The sequence below is a fragment of the Aulonocara sp. 'chitande type north' Nkhata Bay genome, linkage group LG12 (genome assembly GCF_057382095.1).
Source record: "Aulonocara sp. 'chitande type north' Nkhata Bay isolate Kocher_YH1m ecotype deep benthic linkage group LG12, A_spYH_male_GT1.1, whole genome shotgun sequence".
Classification (NCBI taxonomy): Eukaryota; Metazoa; Chordata; class Actinopteri; order Cichliformes; family Cichlidae; genus Aulonocara; species Aulonocara sp. 'chitande type north' Nkhata Bay.
In genome coordinates, this window is record NC_141355.1 from 14,363,142 (window position 1) to 14,386,465 (window position 23,324).

The 23,324-nt window shown below is 41.4% G+C and overlaps 2 protein-coding genes across 10 annotated transcripts in view; both read right to left on the bottom strand.

Annotated features, from left to right (window-relative positions):
- Positions 1 to 3,808, bottom strand: part of lmx1bb (LIM homeobox transcription factor 1, beta b) — a 53,625-nt gene extending 49,817 nt beyond the window's left edge. The window contains exons 1-2 of one of the 3 annotated variants that reach the window (XM_086313679.1): positions 3,657 to 3,808; positions 557 to 620 (exon numbers count right to left, since the gene is read on the bottom strand). The gene's annotated coding sequence lies outside the window, so the exon portion shown is untranslated. Of the gene's footprint in view, positions 1 to 556; positions 701 to 860; positions 1,676 to 3,656 lie in introns of those variants that run through there. The other 2 variants (XM_086313677.1, XM_086313678.1) reach the window with 2 other exon arrangements.
- Positions 3,809 to 10,709: 6,901 nt separating this feature from the next.
- Positions 10,710 to 23,324, bottom strand: part of mvb12bb (multivesicular body subunit 12Bb) — a 53,123-nt gene continuing 40,508 nt past the window's right edge. For 6 of the 7 annotated variants that reach the window (XM_086313682.1, XM_086313681.1, XM_086313685.1 and 3 more), the window contains 3 exons: positions 15,558 to 15,616; positions 15,084 to 15,143; positions 10,710 to 11,526 (listed from right to left, as the gene is read on the bottom strand). In XM_086313682.1, coding sequence (XP_086169808.1) covers positions 11,485 to 11,526; positions 15,084 to 15,143; positions 15,558 to 15,616 — 161 coding nt within the window. In that variant the 3' untranslated portion in view covers positions 10,710 to 11,484. Of the gene's footprint in view, positions 11,527 to 15,083; positions 15,376 to 15,557; positions 15,617 to 23,324 lie in introns of those variants that run through there. The other variant, XM_086313683.1, reaches the window with a different exon arrangement.

Sequence of the window (23,324 nt, forward strand, 5' to 3'; positions counted from 1 at the left end):
AATACTTGAAATTATCAGTTAAAAAAAAATCCACGTGCTTTTTAAGGTACATTAATAAAAACCCATGAATTCAGATTTCACAAATAGAAAAAAAATCAGACATTATCAGAAAAAAAATCCAAGGTGCGATCAAGATGTTTAAAAATCTGCGGAGGGGTACCCTAATGCACTGAGGCCTGCCTGAAATTACAGGGCTGCTAATGAGATCGTCCACTGTGTCCCGTGACACGCTGCGTGGCACAATGTAATATACTTCTATAGCTACACACCCCGGGTAGGCAAAAAAAAGAGTGGACACATGGAGAAGGCCGGGGAACAGTAAATATTATATTATAGTAAATATTATATTTATATTATACTGGGGTGAGCTATAGCTTTTTGTGGACTTTATTTAAAGTGTCATAACGGTTCCACGTAATAATAATAATAACAATATATTTTTAAGTAAACTGTGCAAATAAACAGGTATTTGTTTTTACATAATTTAATGCAATATTTCCTCTCAGGAAAAAAAAATCATATGTCAGTATATCACATCTCCACAGCCAGTGTTTACCTTCAGTCCAAAGGCCTGCTGTGTGTTGTTTCTTACAGCCTTTGTGAAGCATCAAGGCGATGACCTGTAGCCCAGTTTGGTGAAACAGAGAAGAGATTGTTGGCGTTGCCCTCTGCTGTTCAACAAGAGAACAGCTGCCGATCACTAAAACAGGCGCAGAGAGGAGATTTCACCAACAGTGGCAGTTTTAGATGGATTTAACCATCGCAGAAATGTTTACAGCACACCGAAATCTAATATAAATATTTAAATTCGTTGCATTTCTCATCGGAGGACTCGTGTTCTTGCTAAAATGAGGACATACCTGCCACTCATGAAGTCATCCACCCCCGGTTTGCTTGGTTTCCTTCCAGCGCTTCTATCAACATGGGGTCAATTACCTCCGCCCACTATATTGGATTATCTTACCACTAAGCAGCATTAGGAGCGGAGGACTACCAATACAATATAATCAATACATTTAAAGAAAAGGAAAGGAAGAAAAGCATGTGATACCTCTCCTCCCTCCATTCATTTAGCAGTTATCGGCCAGGTCACTCGCGTGAATGAGGACATCAAACATTCATTCAATAAATCAATCCGCCGACTTTCAGCCTGCGGTGTTTTAATGAGGCACTACATGACAAGCCCTCCCTCGCCTTCCAGGGCGGAAAAAAACGTTGCAGCAGGTGTGCAGAACAGAAAGCAATGGTCCCTAAAGTTAGGCAATTTACTTTAAGCTAAGCAGAACTGTTACGTCCATCGGAAAGGTAAGAGATCATTATAATGCGCCCTCAGAGAGGCTAACGTTCCTGCAGGAGTTCGCTGTAATTCTGGTTTCAGGCTTCACTTAATAATTCTGAAAGTAAAAACATTAAAAATAAATAAATAATAATTTTAATAATAATTTTCATTTCAATTGGGGAAGTAGCAAAAACGTGATTCCACACTGGAATTATCGCGGAAGGAAAGTTTTTTTTCTTCTTTGAAGCAAAATAAAACTGCGGTTTTTGCGCAAACTTTTGCCTTCTTTAAAGTCAAACTTTTCAATTTCATTAAGGCAGAATTTAAAAAAAATATATAAGGAAAGTGCATAAGGAAGAAAGGAAATAAATACAGCCCACTCGCAGGAGTAAAATTAATGTATCATAATTAATCAGTGTAGGCCGATTAAAAAAAAGAGAAGAGAAAGCCTACTGCAGGAAAGGGAACGAAATAATTACGATAATTTCATTAAATTAAAACACCGTTTTAAATTTAATAAAACTGAAATATGGGCACAAAAAATACGGACAATCGTTCTGCTTTAATTACATTTACACTGCGGTGTGTTTTTGGGAGGCGCTCACAATTCATTCAGTTTCCAGCTCAGAGGATAACTCCAGCAGTGCCCGGCCTGCTCTGCTTAAACCCGGAGGCTACAATCAATGCAGCGACGCAAAGTCTCACCTTTAAAACGTAAAACTATAATCCATATCACCCCGCATGTGTGGGCCGGTAATACTGCGCTGCACCTCATCTAATCCCCCCTTTTCTTTACCATTATAGGCTCATTTATACTAAAACGCTCATATTATTAATTATTCCTAAAACAAAGCTCGCCGATAAGATTTTTTTTTCTTTAGAAAAATAAATAAAACACCTCAGCGAAATTGGGACGAGCATTTCACATCCTCAGAGGTAGCAAACCAAAGCCATAATGGCTCCCTAAATTGCAGGGCTTGAAGACTTTGATAGTTAACTCACTTTGATCTTTTAATGAGTCTAAGCTCTCCACGATGCCCCCTTTTTTTTAAACTCGAATGAAAAAAAAAACGCTCACACACACACTTCCTTTATTTTTTTTGTTGTTGCTGCCGATCTGCACTTCAACACCTACAAAACCTTCACATTGAGCAGCAGCGGGCAGTTTCTGAGCCTAGAGAGATTCAGCGAACTTGGGGAAGAAATGTGTCATATTCTTCTTTTGTCTTTTTGGCCATTACTGTGGCTGTGACAGAGTTTCAGAGGGAGATCACTTTAAAAAAATTGTTGTTTTTTCTCCCCATCAAGTCAACGGACAGGCTGAGCCTCGTGGATCAACAGGGAGGATTATTATAAAGGTTTGAGCGTCAATTTCCGATCAATCAGCGGTAAATTAATTTGGGATACTGAATGTTTTCTGCACTTCTTCGTTGGTTTCACGGGCTAAAAAAATTCATGCAGCTATAATGTGATTTCAGACAGTGAACAGTCAGTGAACCACTGCAACAACAGTGAGACAGCCCAGGGCCCCATCGGCCTGTGAGAGCCGGGATATAGGACTACTAAATTTACCTCGCTTTTAAATATTTATTTAGTTATTTATTTGTATTTTACATGCCATTATTTTAAATACTATTCTTCAAATCGTTGGTGTAGTTACATAAATGTTACCATGCAGGATAACAAAGGAGTCATTTGAACTGTCTTTCTACCCACTCTGTCACATTTTCCCGCTTTTTACTCCACATTGAACCACACGGCCTTTCTTATTTTATTGAGGCAGCCCCGCCATCACCACCACCCCCAAAAAATGATAGCCCAGTGCAGGATAATCCCAGCTCCCCGAGGATTAAGCCAAAGTATAATACAGCACTGTCAACTCATGGCTAGATTTGTTTATGTTATGATTTATTGAATTCTGCTTTTTTTCTCTTCCTCCTCCACTGACAAATTTATTGAGTTCCTGACAAATGGCCTGACAGGCCCGCGTGGCAGCAAGCTGACATACAACTTTTTTTTCTTTCTTTCTTAAAAAAACCCCCCCAAAAAAACAAAAAACTACGGTAGAAATCTGTTTACCTGCGTTTAGGCTACATTTGCTATGACGCAGTGAGCAAATTAAAGCTGTAATCGAATTAAGCTAATATGTAAAAAATATAGTCCCACTTTCTAGCCACACGCGTATACCTGTAGCACTTCTAATGATGTACTGGATGTAATTTTTATGAACAGTAATTCAAAGTTGAGATTATTACTATCTGTATTTGTCTACATTTCCTAAAATAGGAAGCAAATCTTGTGAAAAGTACGCTGCTAGCCAAAAAGCGTCGTTTAAGAACGTTTTAATAAGTCACCGTCATTTTTAAGGCGCACTTACACGCAGCGCTGTCGGTTTTCGTGACGGACCGGCTCATCTGATGACAGTGATCCACGATCGAGTCAGATTTATGCACCTGGTCTCCTGACTCAGTCCGGACACATATTAATTCACAGCTATAAGGCGACGCTGGAGAGAGAGCCACAATACACACTATCCCAATGACAACAGCACCCCCTGCTGGACAAAACTAACAAGTACAACAGTGGCTGCTCATCCACGGCAACGTTTTATCGTCTCTTAAAGGTACATTAACACGAGAACGCAAAAGAACAGGTTAATACACATTATTTATTTATGTACTGTAAATACACTACAGTAATAAAAGATAATGTGATGTAATGTTTTCTGTAAAACCAAGTGAGCACAGCGTTTTAATTTTGCTTTAACTAATTTTGTTATTACTGTGTCTGGCTTTCAGTGAAGTATATACATATAGTTTTTATTTATTTATTTATTTATTTATTTAACTTTATGTTTGTCCTACAAGAACTCTCACCCGTATACTCTATTCTATTTATGTATTTATTTACTTATTATGGGCGTCCAAAATGTTTAAAAAGTCCTTGCTTTAATTCTTACAAAGAAATTTAAATGTATAGTTCAATGTCCGTACTTCTAATAATAAAATTACAATGTCTTATATTATTATTTCTGCATTTCTTTTGTTTCTATCAATTTATATATATATATATATATATATTATATAACATCATCATTTTAGAAACAAATCTAAAATATATTATTCAGTTCAGTCTGAATAAAAAACATGTAACTTATAACTATAACTATATAACTATAACAGCAAAGAAAGCCAGCTGTTTTTTTGTTTGTTTTAACAATAAATATAATTTTTTAAACTATTTTACTACTTATATATTATAAATAAGTACTGAAAGCATGTTTCTTATTGTATTATTACCATATTATTGTATTATTTGTGTTTTATGCATTACTTTTCAAATTTTGCCTCATCCTACATATTGTTTTGATAGAGTTTTTGTTTGTATTATTCAATCACAGTTCACGAGACACAACAAAAAGCATGCACACCTTCTGTGTACTTTTGCAGAAGTCAAGGACCTCTCACTTGCGAGTTAATGTCGCACCGAGCATTTAATTACCAAAGCAAAAATGGCAATCTTCTCTAAAGATTAAGAGTATAATAGGAGCATATAACTATATGTAATTAATTCATGAATTTACATAAAGTTATTGAATTATTTCCATTAAAATTTCTGTGATCATCTTTTTCTTTTCTAAATATAATTAATATATTTTTTTTTAAACTTATTGTAATTTGGCTGCATTGATGCCAAAGTAAAGAAGAAAATAAACGTTTCCTTTCAACATCAATATAATTACTATCACTTGCACATCATAGATTCATAGTTTTTCTTCTTTTCTTTTACAAAAATGCAAATTGAATAAGGCCTCTTCTGCACTGGGTTATGCAAAATAATAAAAAACAAATATCAAAATGTTTCATGAAAGCCTAATGATTACTTTTCATTTTCGAACGGATTACCTCCAAAACATTTTAAAAGGCTGGTCAAAGTTGGACCACAGATGGCAACAGATGAACATTATGAAGCCCAGCAATAACAACATCTTTCTATTCTGTGATGTGGGGATCTCCCTCTTCCCTTTCTGTTTAACTTCACACACAGGCAATGGCCAAAAAGTCTTCATGTGAGCCTAAGCTGTTGAGACACATGAGGAACAACTTACTGCATGGCAATTTCAAACTAAATTAAACCATGGTCTCCAAATGTCTCCATCTGACGCACACACACACACACACACATGTATTTGTGACTTTCTCTGTTGATGAGTTCCTAAAGAATCTTAAGCCTTCGTCCAACGAGGGCCATTAAATTTCCCATGCAGAGGTGCAGAGTGTGTGCAGTACCAGAACAAAACAATGAGAACACTTTAAAAAAACACTTTAAAAGTTTGGCTTTAAAACATAAGCAACAGATGTTATATTGTCGTGGTGGAGCAGGATGCATGGTATTTGTTGTCACGTGGTTGTTTTCATCTTTATTGCAGAAGCGTCTCAGCCCAAGCAAGAACTGCAGCTCCTTTCATCGTGTTATTCAGTGGAATTGTCTTCGTAAAAATGTTTGGGCATGACTTTAGAATGTGTGCCATTAACAGCAACCATAGCACTTCATGTGGAATATTAAAAAAGTCTGTGTCTGTTAAATAAACTGCAGACTTTGTGGCTAAACTAGGCTAAGATACTGTCTCATGATATAGACCTACATATGAATGGCTCCTTTTTAAATGGCAACAGTTTGAGAACTCCATCCATGTTTTGCTGCATGAGCAACAATAGATACAAAGAAATGATACCTAAAATGTGAAAAACAGCAATGGCAACAAAATATGCAGAAAATCTTCCAGGCGAGGCCAGCAGCCATAAAAAACTCCCTACAATCACACATCTGTATATGTGTGATTATTTCCCTGTCACAATCAAACATGGTGGATGTGTTCGCTGTGCGCGCGTGTGTGCACGTGCACATGTATGATTGCGGGTGTGTCATTAATAGGCTGCACTTCAGAGAAAAAGGTAGAAATCCGCCAGATGTTTTGCAGCTGGGTGGATCTGGTAGTGAAGATCTAGACAGCATCTGTCACGGGCGAACATTTCTAATCTGTCTTGAACATTAGGCAGAGAGCACTAAAAACCCATCACTGCCTGCTTGTGCGGCTCAGTTCACAACGTGTTCACCCGAGACTCTGAAGAGAAAGTTGAAACTAGATGAGAGCCAAACATATATTTATCAAGGCGAGTGGTAAAGGAGAAATTTTAACTACTACTTTTCCTGTATGGGTTATTATAAACTCCTGTGTGTGTGTGTGTGTGTGTGTATTTGGCTGAAAAATTTTCAAAAAGCAAAACAGAGGCAAAATGAAGTTATTAGGGCAGAGTGCCTGAGGCTAAAGACCGGGGCTTTGAACTAGAGATCCAGCAGAGCTTAGTGAGGTCAAGATCTGTCAAACAGCAAGCACAACTAATTTCACCGTGCTCTTCTGGAAAGAGGATTTGGTCCAATAACCCCAGTTGTGCATTGTAAAAGCCATATATAAGCTTTTTCTTTTTAATATTTAAGTACAGTGCACTTTGCCATTTGCAGTTTAACTTCATCCAGCCAATAAGGCTAAGACCTGTTACAGATAGATGCAGCCCTTTGTATTTTCGCTGAACTTTCTAGAAACACAACACGGATGCTTTTAGCTGACATACTTGGTGTTTGGAACTGTGGGAATCACTCCAAGCTGACCTTGATGCTCTCTAGATATTTCCATTCCTGGGTTCATGTGCCTAGTTACCAGTTGGTCAACCTCGTGCCCTGTGAACTGACCCTGTCCTCCCTGCGAGGTTTGAAAGGAAAAGAAACCCAATCCTCCAGGGAGCGCTCCGACTAACAAGAAAACTGCTGGCCCGAATCTCTCAGAAGTGCTGTGTTTTCCCACTGGACCACTTTCAGCTTAATAAACATCTTAACTAGCCAGAGGTCCCGCGGGAGCTGCTGGGAAATCCTCTGGGCAGCCACAGAGCTCAGGAGCTGGCCTTTTATTGCATCCAGGTGGCTGTTAAAAAATGCTGGCTGGCCATAAATGTCCAATAAAATGCAAGTGGCACCTTCGAGGGTGGACAGGGTCAGTGCACCTGTCTGTGGATGAAAACTCCATCCACTTTGCCTTGTCCAATCAGTTAGATGTCGCATGTTGTGCCATCACAGCACCGGTGGTTTACTGAGTGAGAGTACTGGGCCCGCAGGGTAGAGGGGTGGGGGGGACGCAGGCCCAGAGGTTTAACATTCCTTGTCGGAAAGGCAAACAGACGACCACAAAGAGATGCAAGCAACTGCAAGACGACTCAAAAGTGCTGCAAAGAGTGACCAAAAAATGCAGCAAACAGATACAAAACCAAGTGCAAAACAGATGCAAAAAGATAGATAATGATCATAATCCCTTGCAATGTCTTCAGTCTCAAAATGACTACAAATGAGACCCAGTCAAAGCCAGTCAGGGTGCCTCGCCTCCATGCAGGATGAAGAGGCTGTACCGTGTTGGCCACGTGGCAAAAAACAGCACAAGTATGTTAAAATGAAGTGTTTCTTCTGCCACGAAGAATTAAAACCATCATACTGCCACAATAATGCACAACGAACTGGTCAATTAGAGGAAAGCTCATTGAAATAGGGCCAGAGAACCGCCCGTTTATGTCTACTTGACACGAACAGTGGCAGCAGCCTCCCTTCATCTGTCCAGTCTGGTCCTTGTCCAAAGGGAGACTTAATTGTCCCGGGGAGGTTTTGGAAAGCTCTGGACGGTGTATTGAGCCTTTGATCTGACTTGAAAAGAGCTAATTGATTTCTGTGTTACAGGCAGCGTTAGAGGAAAGGGAGGGGGGAGAGAAAAAAAGATGCTTTCTGGTCATTTCACAACATGTGCCGAAATAACTGAGAGAAAAAAAAAGAGAGAGAAAAGAGGCTGGGAGGGGGTGAAGAGAGAGATCACCTCACACCCGACTACACCCCTGCTCAATTACAATAATTTGACTCACATGGGCTGGCCGACCACGGCAGAGGGAGCGGCGAGGAGAGCTGCTCTGGGAGATCACTCACCTTGCCTCTAGCTGAGGTACGGAAAGACAGATTTGATGTGCGGCTTCCCTCTGAGTGCAGCTCGGGGGCTTGTTAAGATGGCGGCACAGAGAAGACCACACGTCTAACCTCTTGCTTTCAGTCTCAGTGGGGCACTCTAAAACCTGATGATGTCACCATGGAACAAAGAAACAAGAGGCTGACAGAGGTAAGCAGTAAAAAAGTACAACCCGAGCATCTTTATTTCTTAGATTACACTTATTCATTAATTTTCCTACATGCTTTTGCTGCCCATGAAGGAAAAGCAGAGGTTTTGGCTTTTGAATAAACTCTGCGCTCCCTGTTTGTTTTTAATCATGGAAGTATGAGGTCAGCAAAGATAATGCTGGAGCTCTGCATCTTCTGGTAATGTGATTCGATGCATCACCTGCTTAAGATAGTCCACTTTGGGTCCATCTTGGTTCTGAGTGTGCTTTGACAGGCCTCCTGCCTTTACTGCTTCACCTCACTCAGTCTCTGGTCACCACAGCTCAGGGGGAAACAGAGCTGTCAGAGGCAGAGTGGCAGTCTAAGCCTGTCTTAACACAGCACCTCAAACCACCTCATAAATACAGGCTTCCTTTTCCAATTTCCAAGCGGCCCATCCAGCTCTGTCTACATGCTTGCTCACTGCTCCATGTCATGCACCGGGGTGTGAGTTTAAAAATGACCATGGGACATCTGGTCGACTCACAGAGGGTGGGGCTTTGATGTGCTGCTCTGCAGCTCAGTTCAACTTTAGCTGAGCCAAATCCTCCAGGCAGCGCAAAGCTATTGACTGAGAAGCCTTAAGTAGGTCTGGTAGGTCAGAGATAACTAAGGAGTTCAGGTGCCTTGAAACAGATTTGTCACGTGTGAAAAGCTTAGAGACAGCAGCTCCTAACTACTGCACCTTCATCTAAAAACCAGTGCGGTCCAAAGGCAGGTTGTTTCATCATTTCTCATATCACGAAGCCGAGCAAAAGGAGGAGTGAAAACATGTGAGGCTGTTTTTTGATGGACAGCACTCTCGAGGCTGGTCTTTGCACTGCCTTTGCCCATCTGGAGCTTTCAGCTACAAGACTTCTTTTACCATGAAAGCAGAACTAGTGATAGGCTTCATCTAAACATGCACATCTGGCCTCCACGAGTAACATCTCACTCTGCCTGCTGTCCATCTCCAGAAACAAAACCTTGTAACACTGAGAAAAACAGAGAAAGTGCAGTTTCTGCAAATTAGGAGCTGCATGTTTCAAAGCTGGCAGTATTCAAAAGTTCTGTAATTCCCAGCACTTCTAATGAAAATCCTATGATGAAAAGGAGATTTGCTGGGGACTTTTTCCAGTCAAACTTGGCGCTTTGGTGAATATATATATGTATGTATTCAGCTCTGGGCCACAATGGAGTCCGAGGCGCTCTGCTGGACAAACTATGTGATGACAGCATTTCTAAATTAGCCATAGTATTTTTTTCCTCAGCATGATGTTTTCTAGATTAAAGCTTTTAGACTTGCACATATTTGAAACTGGTTCCAGTTTTAATGACCGGTTGTTATAAACCCGTTAAAATAGCTCTACAGATGTCCTGGTCGAATAGCAGAAGGGTATGAATGAGACTGACTCTTAAACTACAGTACCCACGGTCATTCTAATCAATAAGTTTGCTTACAAGTCTTCTATAATAATGCTCCATGGCACAGAAATAAGATATTTGCTATCTGTTATTTTTTAAATTACTAATTAAAAAATAATATTATCACCAAATTTAGTTAAAACAAAAAAATATAAAAAAAAAAAAACATGGCAGGGGATTAATTATTATAAGCACTATTAATATCAAATTAATCAAATACTTCATTGTTTACATACATTAATGATCACCTTTGCTTGTACAGTGTAAGTGTGAATCTGAAAACATACGGTGAACTGTATATGTGCACTTTACACGCAGCGGGGGACGGGGCTGTCACCGTGCTTACATAAGTGTCACCTCTTCACGAAGAAAGCGGTCCTCTGTGCAGAGGAATCCTCTGAAAAGAGCAGTCAAAGCAAACGCTCACACGGAGACATCACCTGTTGTGTGCTATGCTGGACACCTGCAAATATCAGAAGTCTTCAGTAATTCTGAATGCAAAAGTTCACAATGCAGTATGATTAGCACTATAAGACTCTAATTACCAACAGCGACATTTATCTATTCACGACTTTCTGATACTAATTACCCCTGCACAAATGTGAGAATGGATTCTTTTGCAATTTAATTAGTTGCAAATTACACATGAAGAAAAAGGAGGCAAGTTATGTCTCAGTACTCAAGTGTAAATTCTGCTTCTAAATTTGACCTCTATGTGGCAGCAGGGTGTTGTTTAGTTTATTTTAAAAAAAGATAAACAAATAATTTCATGTAGGTTTGTTTTTAATGTTTTGAATATTAAGAAAAAAATGTGCAAATAAATATTACAATATTTGAAAATCAGCTTTATAAAACCCTCGAATTGATTTTCCTAACCAGTTTCCTGTAGCAAACTGCAGCTGGGTGAATATATATGGCATCTGAAACTGTTCTCGGTGACTCAGTGGAGGAGTCACTGCTGACGTGGGTGGGCGCCTGGGGTAAGCGCTCCCGTGTCCCAAGGCTCTGCTCATTCTTGCAGCGTGCTGCTCATGATAAACCTCTTGACGGAAAGATGCTTCTGCTGGGAAATGAACGTTAGACCGGCCTTTTCGTGTGTGATGAAGCTGCCTCTCTGTTCCACTCCGACTGCTACTTACTGTCAGCATGTACCCGTTACCCTGATGAGCAATATGTGAGTCACAGCTAACATACTTTCATGAATGAATCTATTCAGGAATACTAACTAGAAAAGATGAACTTTGAACGTGATGGGTGAAATAAGACAAAATGCAAATTTAGAAAAGTAACCGTCATGAAAAATAAATTATTTTGTCAAATTTAATTGTGCACATTTGTAGCAACTATTTAAAATATTTAAAGTATTGAATTATTTAAATACAATCCATCATCCCAGTATCTCCATAAGGACTATTTTTTCCCCCTTTTTTAAATTACACAATTCAAAATTGTGGTGTAATTTGATAGTTCATGATTGTTCTGAATAATCCCCTTTGTCCGTCTGTACTCTCTCAGTCGCTGCGACTCTGTCAGCTGAGACGAGGCTCGGTGACAAGTTACAGAACAATGCTTCGCTCTGTGCTGAAGTTGTACTGAAACTGCAAAGAGAAGAAGAAGACAAAGAGGTACACACACTGTTAACAGAATAAAAACATCACCAACAATTACATCAAGCAGCAAATCCACCAAAAATCAAATGTTACAGTCAAACATTTTCATAACTATAAACTAAAAAACAAACTGATTAAACATTAAAGAATAATTTGCTACTTTCCCCAAAGACTGAGAAACTAAACAGAACCACTGCCCCCTTGTGGCTTGGCATGGACAAGGCTAGAAATAAAGTGAGAGCCTGAAACACTGTTGACTTCTGTGGCGTTAACGACAGGAAATGCTTCATTTTTTTGTTTTGTTTCAAAGATTTTATGCATGTTTATTATTTAAATTCGTTTTTCCAAAAAGATCAAAATCCAACTGAGTAGAATTAAAATTTTAGTGCCACAAACCTGTGATGTCATGTTTAAAAAAACAACACTGAACGTCAAAGACTGTTTTTGGCCTTGATATGGAAACACTACAGACTGACATTAATGAATACCTCTGCGAAAGCGTGGTTTATAAATTTAAACGTTTTCATTCAGTCAGTTTTCGGAGCCACTCAATCTCTGGCTTCGATTAACCATCATAAAAAAATGACTGCAGAGCTCCTGGGGGTGATGTGCATATGTTAAATTTGTGGTGGCTGTGGTGTGTGATCTGAAAAAAAAAAAGCCAAAAACAATAACACTGTTGGCCCTAAATTATTAAACGACATCTCTGAAATACTGAAGTTTTCATGATTTTGTTTGTGAGCGCTTTCTGGAAACTTTTGCACCAAAAGCTGTGCCCACTCCACCAAGTTAGACAGCTGTTATTACTGCAACGCAGCACTAGGTGATGCTGTATGATCACTCAAATAAGTTTCTCCAACTGACTCCACAGAGCCACAATGGCTGAAATCGGCTTCTCCGGATTCAAAGCACCACCTTTCCTCATTTTCATCTACTTGAGGGGGGAATCTGCAACTTACCCAAAAGCTGTCACATATCACAAGCCCGTTATTTGCGAAAAGAAATTCTACCTCCCCCCACTTCACCGCCACCAACACCACACAAAAATTCAGTCTCTAACATCTGGCACAGTAAATAAATATTCCTGCGTGTACGTGTGTGAGTGTGGATGATGGATGGGGGAATGGGGTGTTATCAGGGAGAGCATGTATCAATGTCTGCCAGTTTTACACACAGGCTGACAGGACAGTGACACACTAGAACATGGGCGGCAGTCACACAGACGAGCCGGGCTTCATTTCCTGTCCCTGCTCCACTGCCAAAAATATGTGACATGTTGTCTTCATTAATTCCACCTCTATTTGGAGCTCTCCCTCTCACATACCCCCTGTACACTACTGTCCTGCCATACATTCACATGGAAACGCACAGTCACGCAAACATAAGCAGGAAGAGAAGCACACACACGCACACACACACACACCCAACTCCCCACAAGCACTGAAAACTAATCATACATAGGTGCTAATGAAAATCTTGTCATGTGTGGATACACACTTCTTTTCCACCCTAACGTACTCCCTCTGAAAATCATTAGCCAGCCGCCAACAACATTTTTCAGCAGAGCAAACTACATAAAGACGTCACTTTAAATCGCTTACTAATTAACACTTAAAAAGACACAAATTAGATATGCGTGGCTAAAAGCAATTATAATATCCGCAAGTTTTGCGAGTCATTTGGGAAATGAAAAGAATGCCTAATTGCTGGAACCAACATCATCTGAGACATGGCTTAAGTGATGCCTGTTAGGAAATGGTCTTATCTACAACTGTGGCTGTGATTACAACAGTTTTCCTCAATTACATGTGCATATGTAGAATTCTGGAAAGCGCATCTCTTCCATGAATCTATAATTTTAAAGGGATTTAAAAAGGAGGCAATTAGGTTCTGTGCAGAAAGCGCCTCCAGTTTCTGAATAAGGGAGGAAAAAAAGAGAAGGAGCCCTACAGTGAGGCACGGACAGTGACCTCTTCTGGACAAGAGAAGAAGAAATCTACTTCCAGCTGAGGGACAATTAGGTCCAAAACAGCTGCCTTTTTTTGTCTTGTTTTGTTTTATACAACCACGAATAAAGTTCTGCTTCTTTAGCAGCCTGGAGAAAAGAAAGACAAGAAAAGAAAAGAAAACACGGTGGATATTAAATTAATAATGTAGCACAGACCCGGAAAAAAAAAGGAGAAAATTTACAGACAGGATGTTTTCCAGCGTGTTTGCGAGAATATCACAGACTACGTTTCCACCCCCCACCCCCTCCTTTGTCCTGCAGATATCATTGTGGGGTAATAATAAGAGGAGAGAAGTAAAAATAACACAATGGTGAGGGATGTTTCCACTTGGAAACTAATTATCAAGCTAAGCTGTGACTTCATCCTCATCAGCCTGGCCCCACCATTAATCTTGTGCTGTCGTCCACTTCACTAAATCTTGTGTGTTACACTATCTCACATTTACTTCATCAGCTCCAGCGCGGCTGTAATTAATGATTTCTCATGCCCTTCCCTTCTCTTCCCCAGCTCAGCTCACCATGTGTCCTCCTGCTAATCACACTCTCGGAGAAGAAAGGAAGGAGGAGGAGGAGAGGAGGAAGGATGAGAAGAGGGGAGAGGAAGAAGGGGGGGGGGGAAAAGAACATATAGGATGAGCAGTCAGGCTGTCTCCAACCGGGACACACACACACTCACTCACATACACATATATGTACATGCCATTAATACCTGTGCTGACAATGAGCTTCATTCAGATGACCATATGACAAGATGGCGACTCTGTGTGATTTGGATAGTATATGACAGAAGACAGAGGCAGAGTGCAGAACAGACACCCGGTTTGATGAGGGAGTGTTTGCTCTGTAACACATCTCAAACCCAACAGCACCTGTTCTTTTACAGTGGTCTGTCACTTCCTGGCAGTTCTGATACCGAGATACCGTGCTAATGAGAGAGAAGGGGGGTTGTCACTCTCTTTAAAGCACACGCACACACACCTACACACATTCGCACGCGCACGCTCGCTCACACAAAGACATAGCGGCTCTCTTTCTCTTTGCCATCACAAACACATGAGCTCCAAAGAAGGAGCTGCTGCACACAGCTGATCTGCTTCATACGAATGCCTGTAGGCTACAGTGTTTCATCAGAAATGTGGAGGGCTTTGTGGCGCTTTCTACTCACTCGGCGTGATCTCTTAACTTTTTATTTATTTATTTTTAACTGCAAAGCTGATTGGAAACTTAAAAAGTTTATGTGACCGGAAAAAGGCTCCTTAAGATGTACGGCGCTGCTTGCAAGATTCTCGATTGAGCTGTGTGAGAGGTGGGGGGGAGAGTAGAATTGGGGGAATATAAGTCAAGTGTTTTGGAACAGGATACGAAGCTTTTAAGAAAGAATGGCTGCCTAGCTTGGCCGTGCTTTTATTCAATTGGGGCTTAGTGGAGCCAACAGGGCCTCGCTGTCTCAGACACTTAATTACAACCCCAAGACCGTTTGCTTTGCATTCTGGGCCAGCGGCGTCAGCGGCAGCCGAGCATTGCAGCCTCTACTCACTTCCTCCTCGATGTCTGCCAGGGATTTGATCGTAATGCCCATTAAATTGACTTGCTGCATCTGAAATCAAAAGCAGGGGAGAGGAGGAGGGAGAAGGAGAAGGGGGAAGAAAAAAAAAACACACACAAGAAACATGGCGGTTAGGCTCATGGCTAAGTAAGCATGCTTAAAATCTTTAATCCTCTCCCTCTCTGTGTCAATACAAACGGGGCTATAGTGACAACCACCGCCAGCCAGCCAAATGGACTGCATTGAGCCAGCTCTGCCTGACTGCACGCATTCATCACTCAGTCTGGAGGAAAGGAAAAGGAAAGAATAGGGAGAAAAAAAGGCGAAGAAAGGAAGAAAAGGACAGAACTAGTGTTCACCTGAAGAGAGTTTGTAGGAAAAATCATCGGCACCTTCATAAGAAATCATTTTGCAGTTTGTCACTAGAGCCACGAAACCTTTTGATTTATTTATTTATTTTTTTACCTCTTTGGGGATTTTTTGCGAAAACTTCTCCGAGATCACAAAGGGCACATCATCCAAAGCTGCAAAAAAACAAAAAACAAAGTTGAAGTCTGACTTTTATACATAAACATAATACTCCCCACTCTTGATCCCAAGAATCTCCACGAGACTAAACGTGGGATTATAAAAACAGCAAAGCTATCAACATCCCCAGCCACCCTGACACCTCCCTTCCTTCCGTCTACGGAGAGAAGATGAAAGGCTTTTTTTTTTTAATTCTCCGCTGTATTTGAGCACCTCCACTCTCTCTCCTCCAACCCAGCCCTTTCCTAGCCCTCTTCCAGTTTAATTACTCTTGATTATTCCCGATTCCGTCTTGTCTGAGAGATGTTCACCTCCGAAACAAAGACACACTCACACTAGGCACAGAAAAGCGGAAAGAAGAGAGACAAAACATTCACCAGATATCAAATTTGCATGAAAATAAGCCGCACTGTTCAGCTGGCAAAAAAAGTGGATTGAAATGAGGACTTGCCAAGAGCGTGGTGGTATAATTAGCATTTGACCAAACAAACGAGCTTCAACAGAGCTATAATTAAGCAGGCCTGTAATTAAGTGTATGCCCTTTATCATAATGATCGTGGTTAAAATGGTGTGATGGCTGCCAGTTGATTATTAATGGTGTAACCCCGTCCTGCATGCATCCTGCACTGGAATCAAGGTGTCACGACTGTCAGGCTAGAGAGCAGCCCTTTGTTTATAAAATACATTAGGGCCCAAATTAACACAGGGTGACAAGAGACACAAAGCCTCTCGTTTCCAGACTGAAGGGAAAACTGCAGCTGCTCGGCTTCATTAGAAAACTCCCAAATCTGGAGACACAAAACTTGCTGCAGTCGACTTCAACGCGAGCCCCAAATATCAAGAGGCCGAGCTTCCAACTGGTGTTCTTTCACCCGCAGTCCATCAGGCGCTGGCACAGGAAACGGAACTCATAAACGTAAGCCAGAGCTGTTCATGAGTCATCGTTTTGGGGGTGGAAAGGATGGGGGGGCTGAAACTCCTTTTGGCCTTTTCCTGTTCACACAGCAATATCTGAAAATTATGAAATTCTAAAATATCCCTCACTTTGACACTTATGCGAGTTGCTTTCCCTTTCTTTTTTTTTCTAGGTTATTACACAGATCCACGGTTTGGCACTTTCCGCACAAGTGCAGCACAATGTGATCTTTGTAATCAAAGCGTGACCCGCGCCCTGTGTGACCGCAGGAAAGCTCGCTCACTTCCTCGGATTCCAATCATCTCCCGTAGTAAAAAGTGCAGCAGTAGCAAGACTCTGCGACCGTGATAGCCGTTTTGTACTTAAACACAGCGGCGTTTTCCCCTGTGCTGCTGTTCTCCATGAGCCCCTGTTTCCCCTGCCTATCCCAGCCCAGAGCGCTCCTGCTGATTCAAACTCTCTCTCTCGGGTAAATAAAGGTAAAAAAGTTCTGTGTACATAATTGCAAAAATAACAGACTAATTTGGAATTGTTACACTAATTAGCACTTAATTAACAAATTAACAAAGCTAGCACTTCTGTGGTACAGTTAACACAGGATTCCCGAAGGAGACACAAACACAGTCTTAAGGCGTCACAAGCCTTTGTTGAAAAAAGTCATGTGAGTCAATATATGATATAAATTTGAGCTGATTGACACTAGATGAAGAGTTCATGCATTATCAAAATGATTGCATTTCAGGAAAGTCGGTGGATCACCAAAGTTATTACTCCTCTGTGCACCACCATTCAATTTTCTGGTAACAAATCCAATATTTAGAATAGTTCAGACTGGTTCAAAATCAAGAGACATTACTATCAAGCAAGCGATGTCACAAGTAGGTTTTATAGGTGCTAGGAGTAAAAACACATTGAGCCCGATCTCATCTCCCTGCAGCGGTTTTGAATGCGTTGCTATTTGAAGCAGAGGGCAACTAGGTAGGCATGATGGCTTGTTCAAGCTCGGGACTACAAGTGAATAAACATGCACTCTGTTGCTGGGAGTACCAACGCCAGGCACAAGTAGGCAGGGAGAATACATCTGAATCAATAGCCAGCAATGGGAAGCAGAGATTGTAGCTGCTGATGGATCTGCGTGGCACAGACAGATGAATGGACAGTGCTGAAGGCCAGAGAGTTTCTTTATTGCTCAAGGATTACATTTAAAACCAGATCCCACTTTGTATTCCTCCCCCATCTATACCAGAGAGGCTATCTTACATCCAGACAAATGGAAAAGCACGGGTGGTGACTTGGTGGTAAGGAATGGATGCTGTACTGAGGAGAAATCTGAAGGTGCAAAGGGCAAAAATAATGTAAATCCAATCTTCTGAGCAGGAATCCCAGTATGAAGCATGTTCTAGCTGCTTAAATGGCCCCGCTACACTCCATTAACTCATGAGTGCATTGCAGTGCGGGGAACTGGGCAGTTATTTGGCATTTGGAGCCTGTCAGTATATTCAGCACAAAAACATCTGGAAGGAATTTTGGCATAGCGTCTAAGATGATGATGGTGATGATGATGATGATGATGATGGTGGCAGTGAACACAGAGGTGGTGTTAAGTAAGGAGGACCCTGCGGATTGAGTGATTGTAGTGTAAAGAACGAAGTCAGCACAGGCCCCGTGTGGATCATCGCCTTATTAATGGCTCCGTCAGGTGCGATGAGCAATGGCTGCATTGTCATCTCCAGCCCCTGGGCACAGATGAATGGCTGTTTCAGGGCGGGAAGGGCTCCCTCGTACGCTGGGCTGAGCACTAATCCCTCACTCTTCCATTGTTGGATGCACTGTCACCCAGGATTTCAGCAGTGCCATACATTGCATTTCCAGGGCTCTAACAAACATGGCCGCGTGTAACGCAAGTGGCGGCATACCCACAGACACACACACACGAACACATAAACCACACCGAGTTGTGCTCCGACACTGACTGATGGAAAAATATGCGTGGGTGATCGAGCATGCCCCATATTACCTGAACCACAACTGGAGAGTCGCACTTTAGGAATGTTGATGAACTTTTATTTTACACTTCACTAATTCAGCAGAATTGCATTGATCTCTGTCTAGTATGATTACTTGGGTGAATCTGTCTCGCAGCTGAATTGGAGAGGGGGTGGGGGTGGGGGCGGGGAGGCGGAATCAGGGCGATTATGCGAAAAGTGCAAATGAACGTCTTTTACAAGTTTTTACTCGTGATCGAGCTGCCATCTATTGTTTTGTGTCACAAAATAATCTGAACATAGAAATAATAATTTTTAAAAAAAGTTAAAGCTTTATCTGGTGGCTGCTGCATTTCATATGCCAAACAATTGGATGCTGCTTTTTTCTCTGTGTGTAGCCAGAGCTAGACATGGCACTGCCTCCCCTGTCGGTGCGACTCTCAATTTGAGTTGGATTCTTTATGCAGACCATGGAAATGCTATTCTAGCTGCTGCAGACCCTGCTCTCTGTCACCTCTGCAGATAATGGTGAGTAGATGAACAGAGAGCTGGAGGAGGACCCCCTATGCCCACTCACAGCCCTTAGCCTGAGTCTGACATGAGAAATAGTGCCCAGACCTGACAGCATCTCGGAGACATATTGTAGTTTATTTTGTCGCCCGGGCATGCCATCTGTGCCATTCCAATAGAGGGTGTGTGTTCAGGCTGCTGCAAGAGAGAGGGCGCGAGGCTCTGGGTCCCTCAGTAGCTCTGCAGCCACGGCAGGTCATTAGTCAAATTGCCTAATGAGAGAGAATACAAATGGCCCCCTACCCTGACAGGAGGAATTTTGGAGGTGTCAGAGCTCCTGACCCGTGCTATGAGAACAGATGATAGCGAGTTGCTATTTTCAGATTCTTTTAATGACTATGGCTCTATGAAACCCATTCTTTTTCTTTTATCTTTTTTTCTCCTCCTACTTTTTCAACCCCTCTAGACAGATGAGTGAAAAAAAACTTTGCAATAGCGGAAATGTAACTTTTTAAATTATTAAAATGTTTACCGGGGAGTCGATTAACATTCTAAAAAAGAGAGTAAAACGCTGATATTAAAATAGATCCCGCGCTGAAGTGATGTTGAGGGTTTCTGATAATCTATTTTTATTTTCTTTCTGCCGGCTGTGTGCAGTTTGTTTCCGCAGCGGTCTCACGGCAGCAGTGTGTGCGAGCTTCTCTCGCAATTCTCCCGACAGTCAGTCAGTTAGTTTATACTGAAATATTAATTTCATTTCGTCCTAACGCTTAAAAAACGTAAACAAGCTTAAAAGGTTTCTGAAGCACTAAGAGTTCGTCGCATAAGATCCAGTGGATGAATGCATTTATAGTTGCATGCTACAGGCTGGGGCTGCTACAGAGTTCAGGAATCGTGGAAGGAAAGCGTCGAGTGAGTGGAGAGAAACTGCACCATTTTTTAAAACTCACTCTTTGCCCACTTGACTGCTTATTTTGATCTTTAATCCATTAAATTAAGTAAAACAGTTACTTTCCTAACATATAAGATAAGATAAGATAACTCTTTATTGTCATTGCACAGTCATACATAGTACAGTAGTACAATGAAATTGGAAAACTGTCCTACGTCGGCACTACATATAACACAACACGACACGATATGACACATCACAACGCAACAAACAACACAACACAGTATATTAACTTAGTATAAAAAAGAATAATAATAATAAGTGTATGAGAAGAATAAATGTATAAATGCAGTGTATAAATAGAATGAGATATGAAATTGGCTTTATAGTCAAACTGTAAGCAGAGCTGCAGCTGAGATTTTCGTGACAAGTACCAAAAAGTAATGAGACAGACTGGCAAAACTAGCAACAGACTCAAATGGAGTCTGAATAAACTGCTTTATTGTTGAATTCACCAGTGTTAAAATTTTGCTCTTTGTTACCAGAGGGGTGCAAAACAACATGCTTATGTAGAATGACCCACTTATTTTTCCATCTGTGACAAGCAGTCCTTGAAATCTGGTTGTGGGTAGGGAGCCAGCCGACAGCCTCAGTCGGGCGCTGGTCCATCAGTCTTCCAGAAAGTGGGCAGAGCCAGCAACACTTACGGTGCCTTGGCCACGAACACCGCTGCATAACGCAGCGCGCTCTGAGGGGGTGCGTACATGTGTGATAACTTCTCAAGACCGAGCCTGTATATGTAGCACAGGCTATTTAGCGTGAAGCACCGAGGCTGTTCGGTCACTTGGTTTAAAACCTGTTTTAGTCATTCTTCTAAAGCACTTAATGCTAGAGAAGTACAGAGAGAACCCTCCTTGCTGGCTGGGCTGAACTCTCATGAAATTAAATGGACAATCAGATTTTAATCAGCAGCACAGTGTGTTTTAAGACACTGCCATGGCATTGGCATTGATCCCTAGCTGTGGCTGCTGGTAAATGTGCAGCAGAATGTGTGTATAAATGGGGTACGCCTCTCTGGACAAGTGTAAAAGCTGGCAGAGGGCTGACAGTAAATTGCATGTGCCGGATGGGACACAGCAGAAGGCACAATTACACAAATCCCCTCTTAATTAGCGGTTCTGTGGGCAAACTAACCCGTAATGATGCGAGGGATGTGGTGAGCCCCAGAAATCCTAACAAGAAACACTCACCAGCACTGGAGACTTGGTCATATGGCCCCAGCTCCCCTGAAGTATCGACTGACGCGTGATCTGTTTTGATCAGTGCAGCTGCAGGAGATGATTCCCATGTAGCCCTGCTCCTCCACAACCCCTAGCCCTTGCTGAGCTACTTGCCCTCTGGACTGTGGGTAAAGCAGCAGGCCCTATGTGGTTGTGGGTGGTATTATTAAGTTCTCCATGCTCACAGTACCAAGCAATGTAAAGTGGCATCTCACACAGTGAGTAATGAACTGTGCCAGAGCGGAAGCAGGAGGGATGACAGCCAAAGAGGCCTCCTTGGCAGCCACTAACCTGGGCATCCACCAATTTATCATCCCCTAGAACCAATCCACCAATGCTGCACTGCCATTTGTCATTAATTATGCTAATAAGGACACCATTACTCTCCTGATGAAACAGGAGACTGTTATTAGTATAATGCATTTACAGTCTGATACATATTCACTTGCTTATTACTTTTACAGTGTGAGGATGAGTGGACTTTGAAAAGAGATATTTTGCAGCACCTAAATAAAAGTGCTGTTACGTTTGAGCCTGGAACTTCTCTGTACACGCTAATGGACTATTGCAAAACGATAAGCCAGCCATTTCATAATAATGCAATATTCCCTGCGCCTCAACAAAAAAATGGCCCCATCTATGCAAGCACACGGATGTGTTTGAACCTTTTCACAGCAGACTTTCATGGTTTTAAGCAAACCAGTGTGAGCAGAGTCATTTAATATAGCTTCTGGGAACCCCAGATGCCCTTTTCCAAAACGACTTCATTCCCAGAATCTCATTGTGCTTTCTAAATCACACCACAGTATGTATTAGAAGATCATTAATTACAAACTTAACAAGTCAGCAGAGCCATTAAAAGATCTTTAAGGCATATTTGACCATAAATCTCCTTAAACTATATTTAATGACTGGATTTTTGTGAAATATTTTTTATCAAGTTCTAATTAGATGTGTGATAACAAACCCTGCTGTACATGGGGCAAATGAGGGAGCCGTGACAGGCCCATCCATTGAGCCTGTCCACGTCTGGACACTGAAACTAATGGAGCACTGCTTCTATCTCAGGGATGGATAGAAAGCAATGAGGGATGAGACTCCAGAGTCCAGTCTGGCCTGCAAATGCAAAGCCATTTAAAGTCTCTTATTTGACTGTAATAAAGGTCCAAAAAATGCCCGAGGGCCTCAAGGCTGGAGTCAAAAATTCCATTAGGATTTATACAGGATTGATCCTCAAATACTTAATGGCACCATCGCACCAGGATCAATCATGTTTTGCTACTAAACCTGGATCGTCTAATTGAATAAAAGTGACTGAATGGCGTGAAAGCCTTTAATCCAGATGTGCTTTTTGACACTGACTCGTACTCCACAACGTCTGACTATATCTACAACTGGAAATACTTGTTGTGCCTGTCATTTGTTTAAAAATAGAAACTGACACTTTCTGGAATAATGCAAAAAATGTGAAAACAACAAGATCTACATAACAAACCATCCAAACTTTATTCTAAATAGGAAGCAACGCTTGAGATGTGAAGAGAAAGCAACCTTTTTCGCATTTCAAGAGACTTGGATTAAATTTTCTTTTTTAACACAAAACACATTATTTCTTGCTTTTATATTTTAGCACAGGATTTGCACCGTAGTATTTTGTGCCAGTGCTTCGCTTCACTCGTGCAGTATCCACCCAAGACATGCTGCCATGTCAATATGGAAAACGTACATATAGGTTAATATGAGCACAGAAGCACTAAACTATATGCCATTCATTTATTATGAGGTAATCAGGTGCTTCTTTGTATCAAGACTTGCTAGCAGTAGTTTGAGAATGTCTGTACAGGCATTAGATGTAAATACTACAGTTCTCCCTGTGAACTTTCCCTCTCTCTCTCTGTATGTTTCGCCTTTTGCTGACCAGGGGAATTAAGAAGCAAAACGTGGGTTTTAAGAGCGTTCCTTTCATGTCTTGATGCAAGCTTTGGCATTACTTCAGACATCAAGATCGGTTTCATAGAAATCCCATTCCATCTAAAGTAAAAGCTCGGCAGTAAATCTGCCCATACCTCCCCCATAACACTTCCATAAATGATTCATTCAGCTCAGTTTAGCTGATGCAAA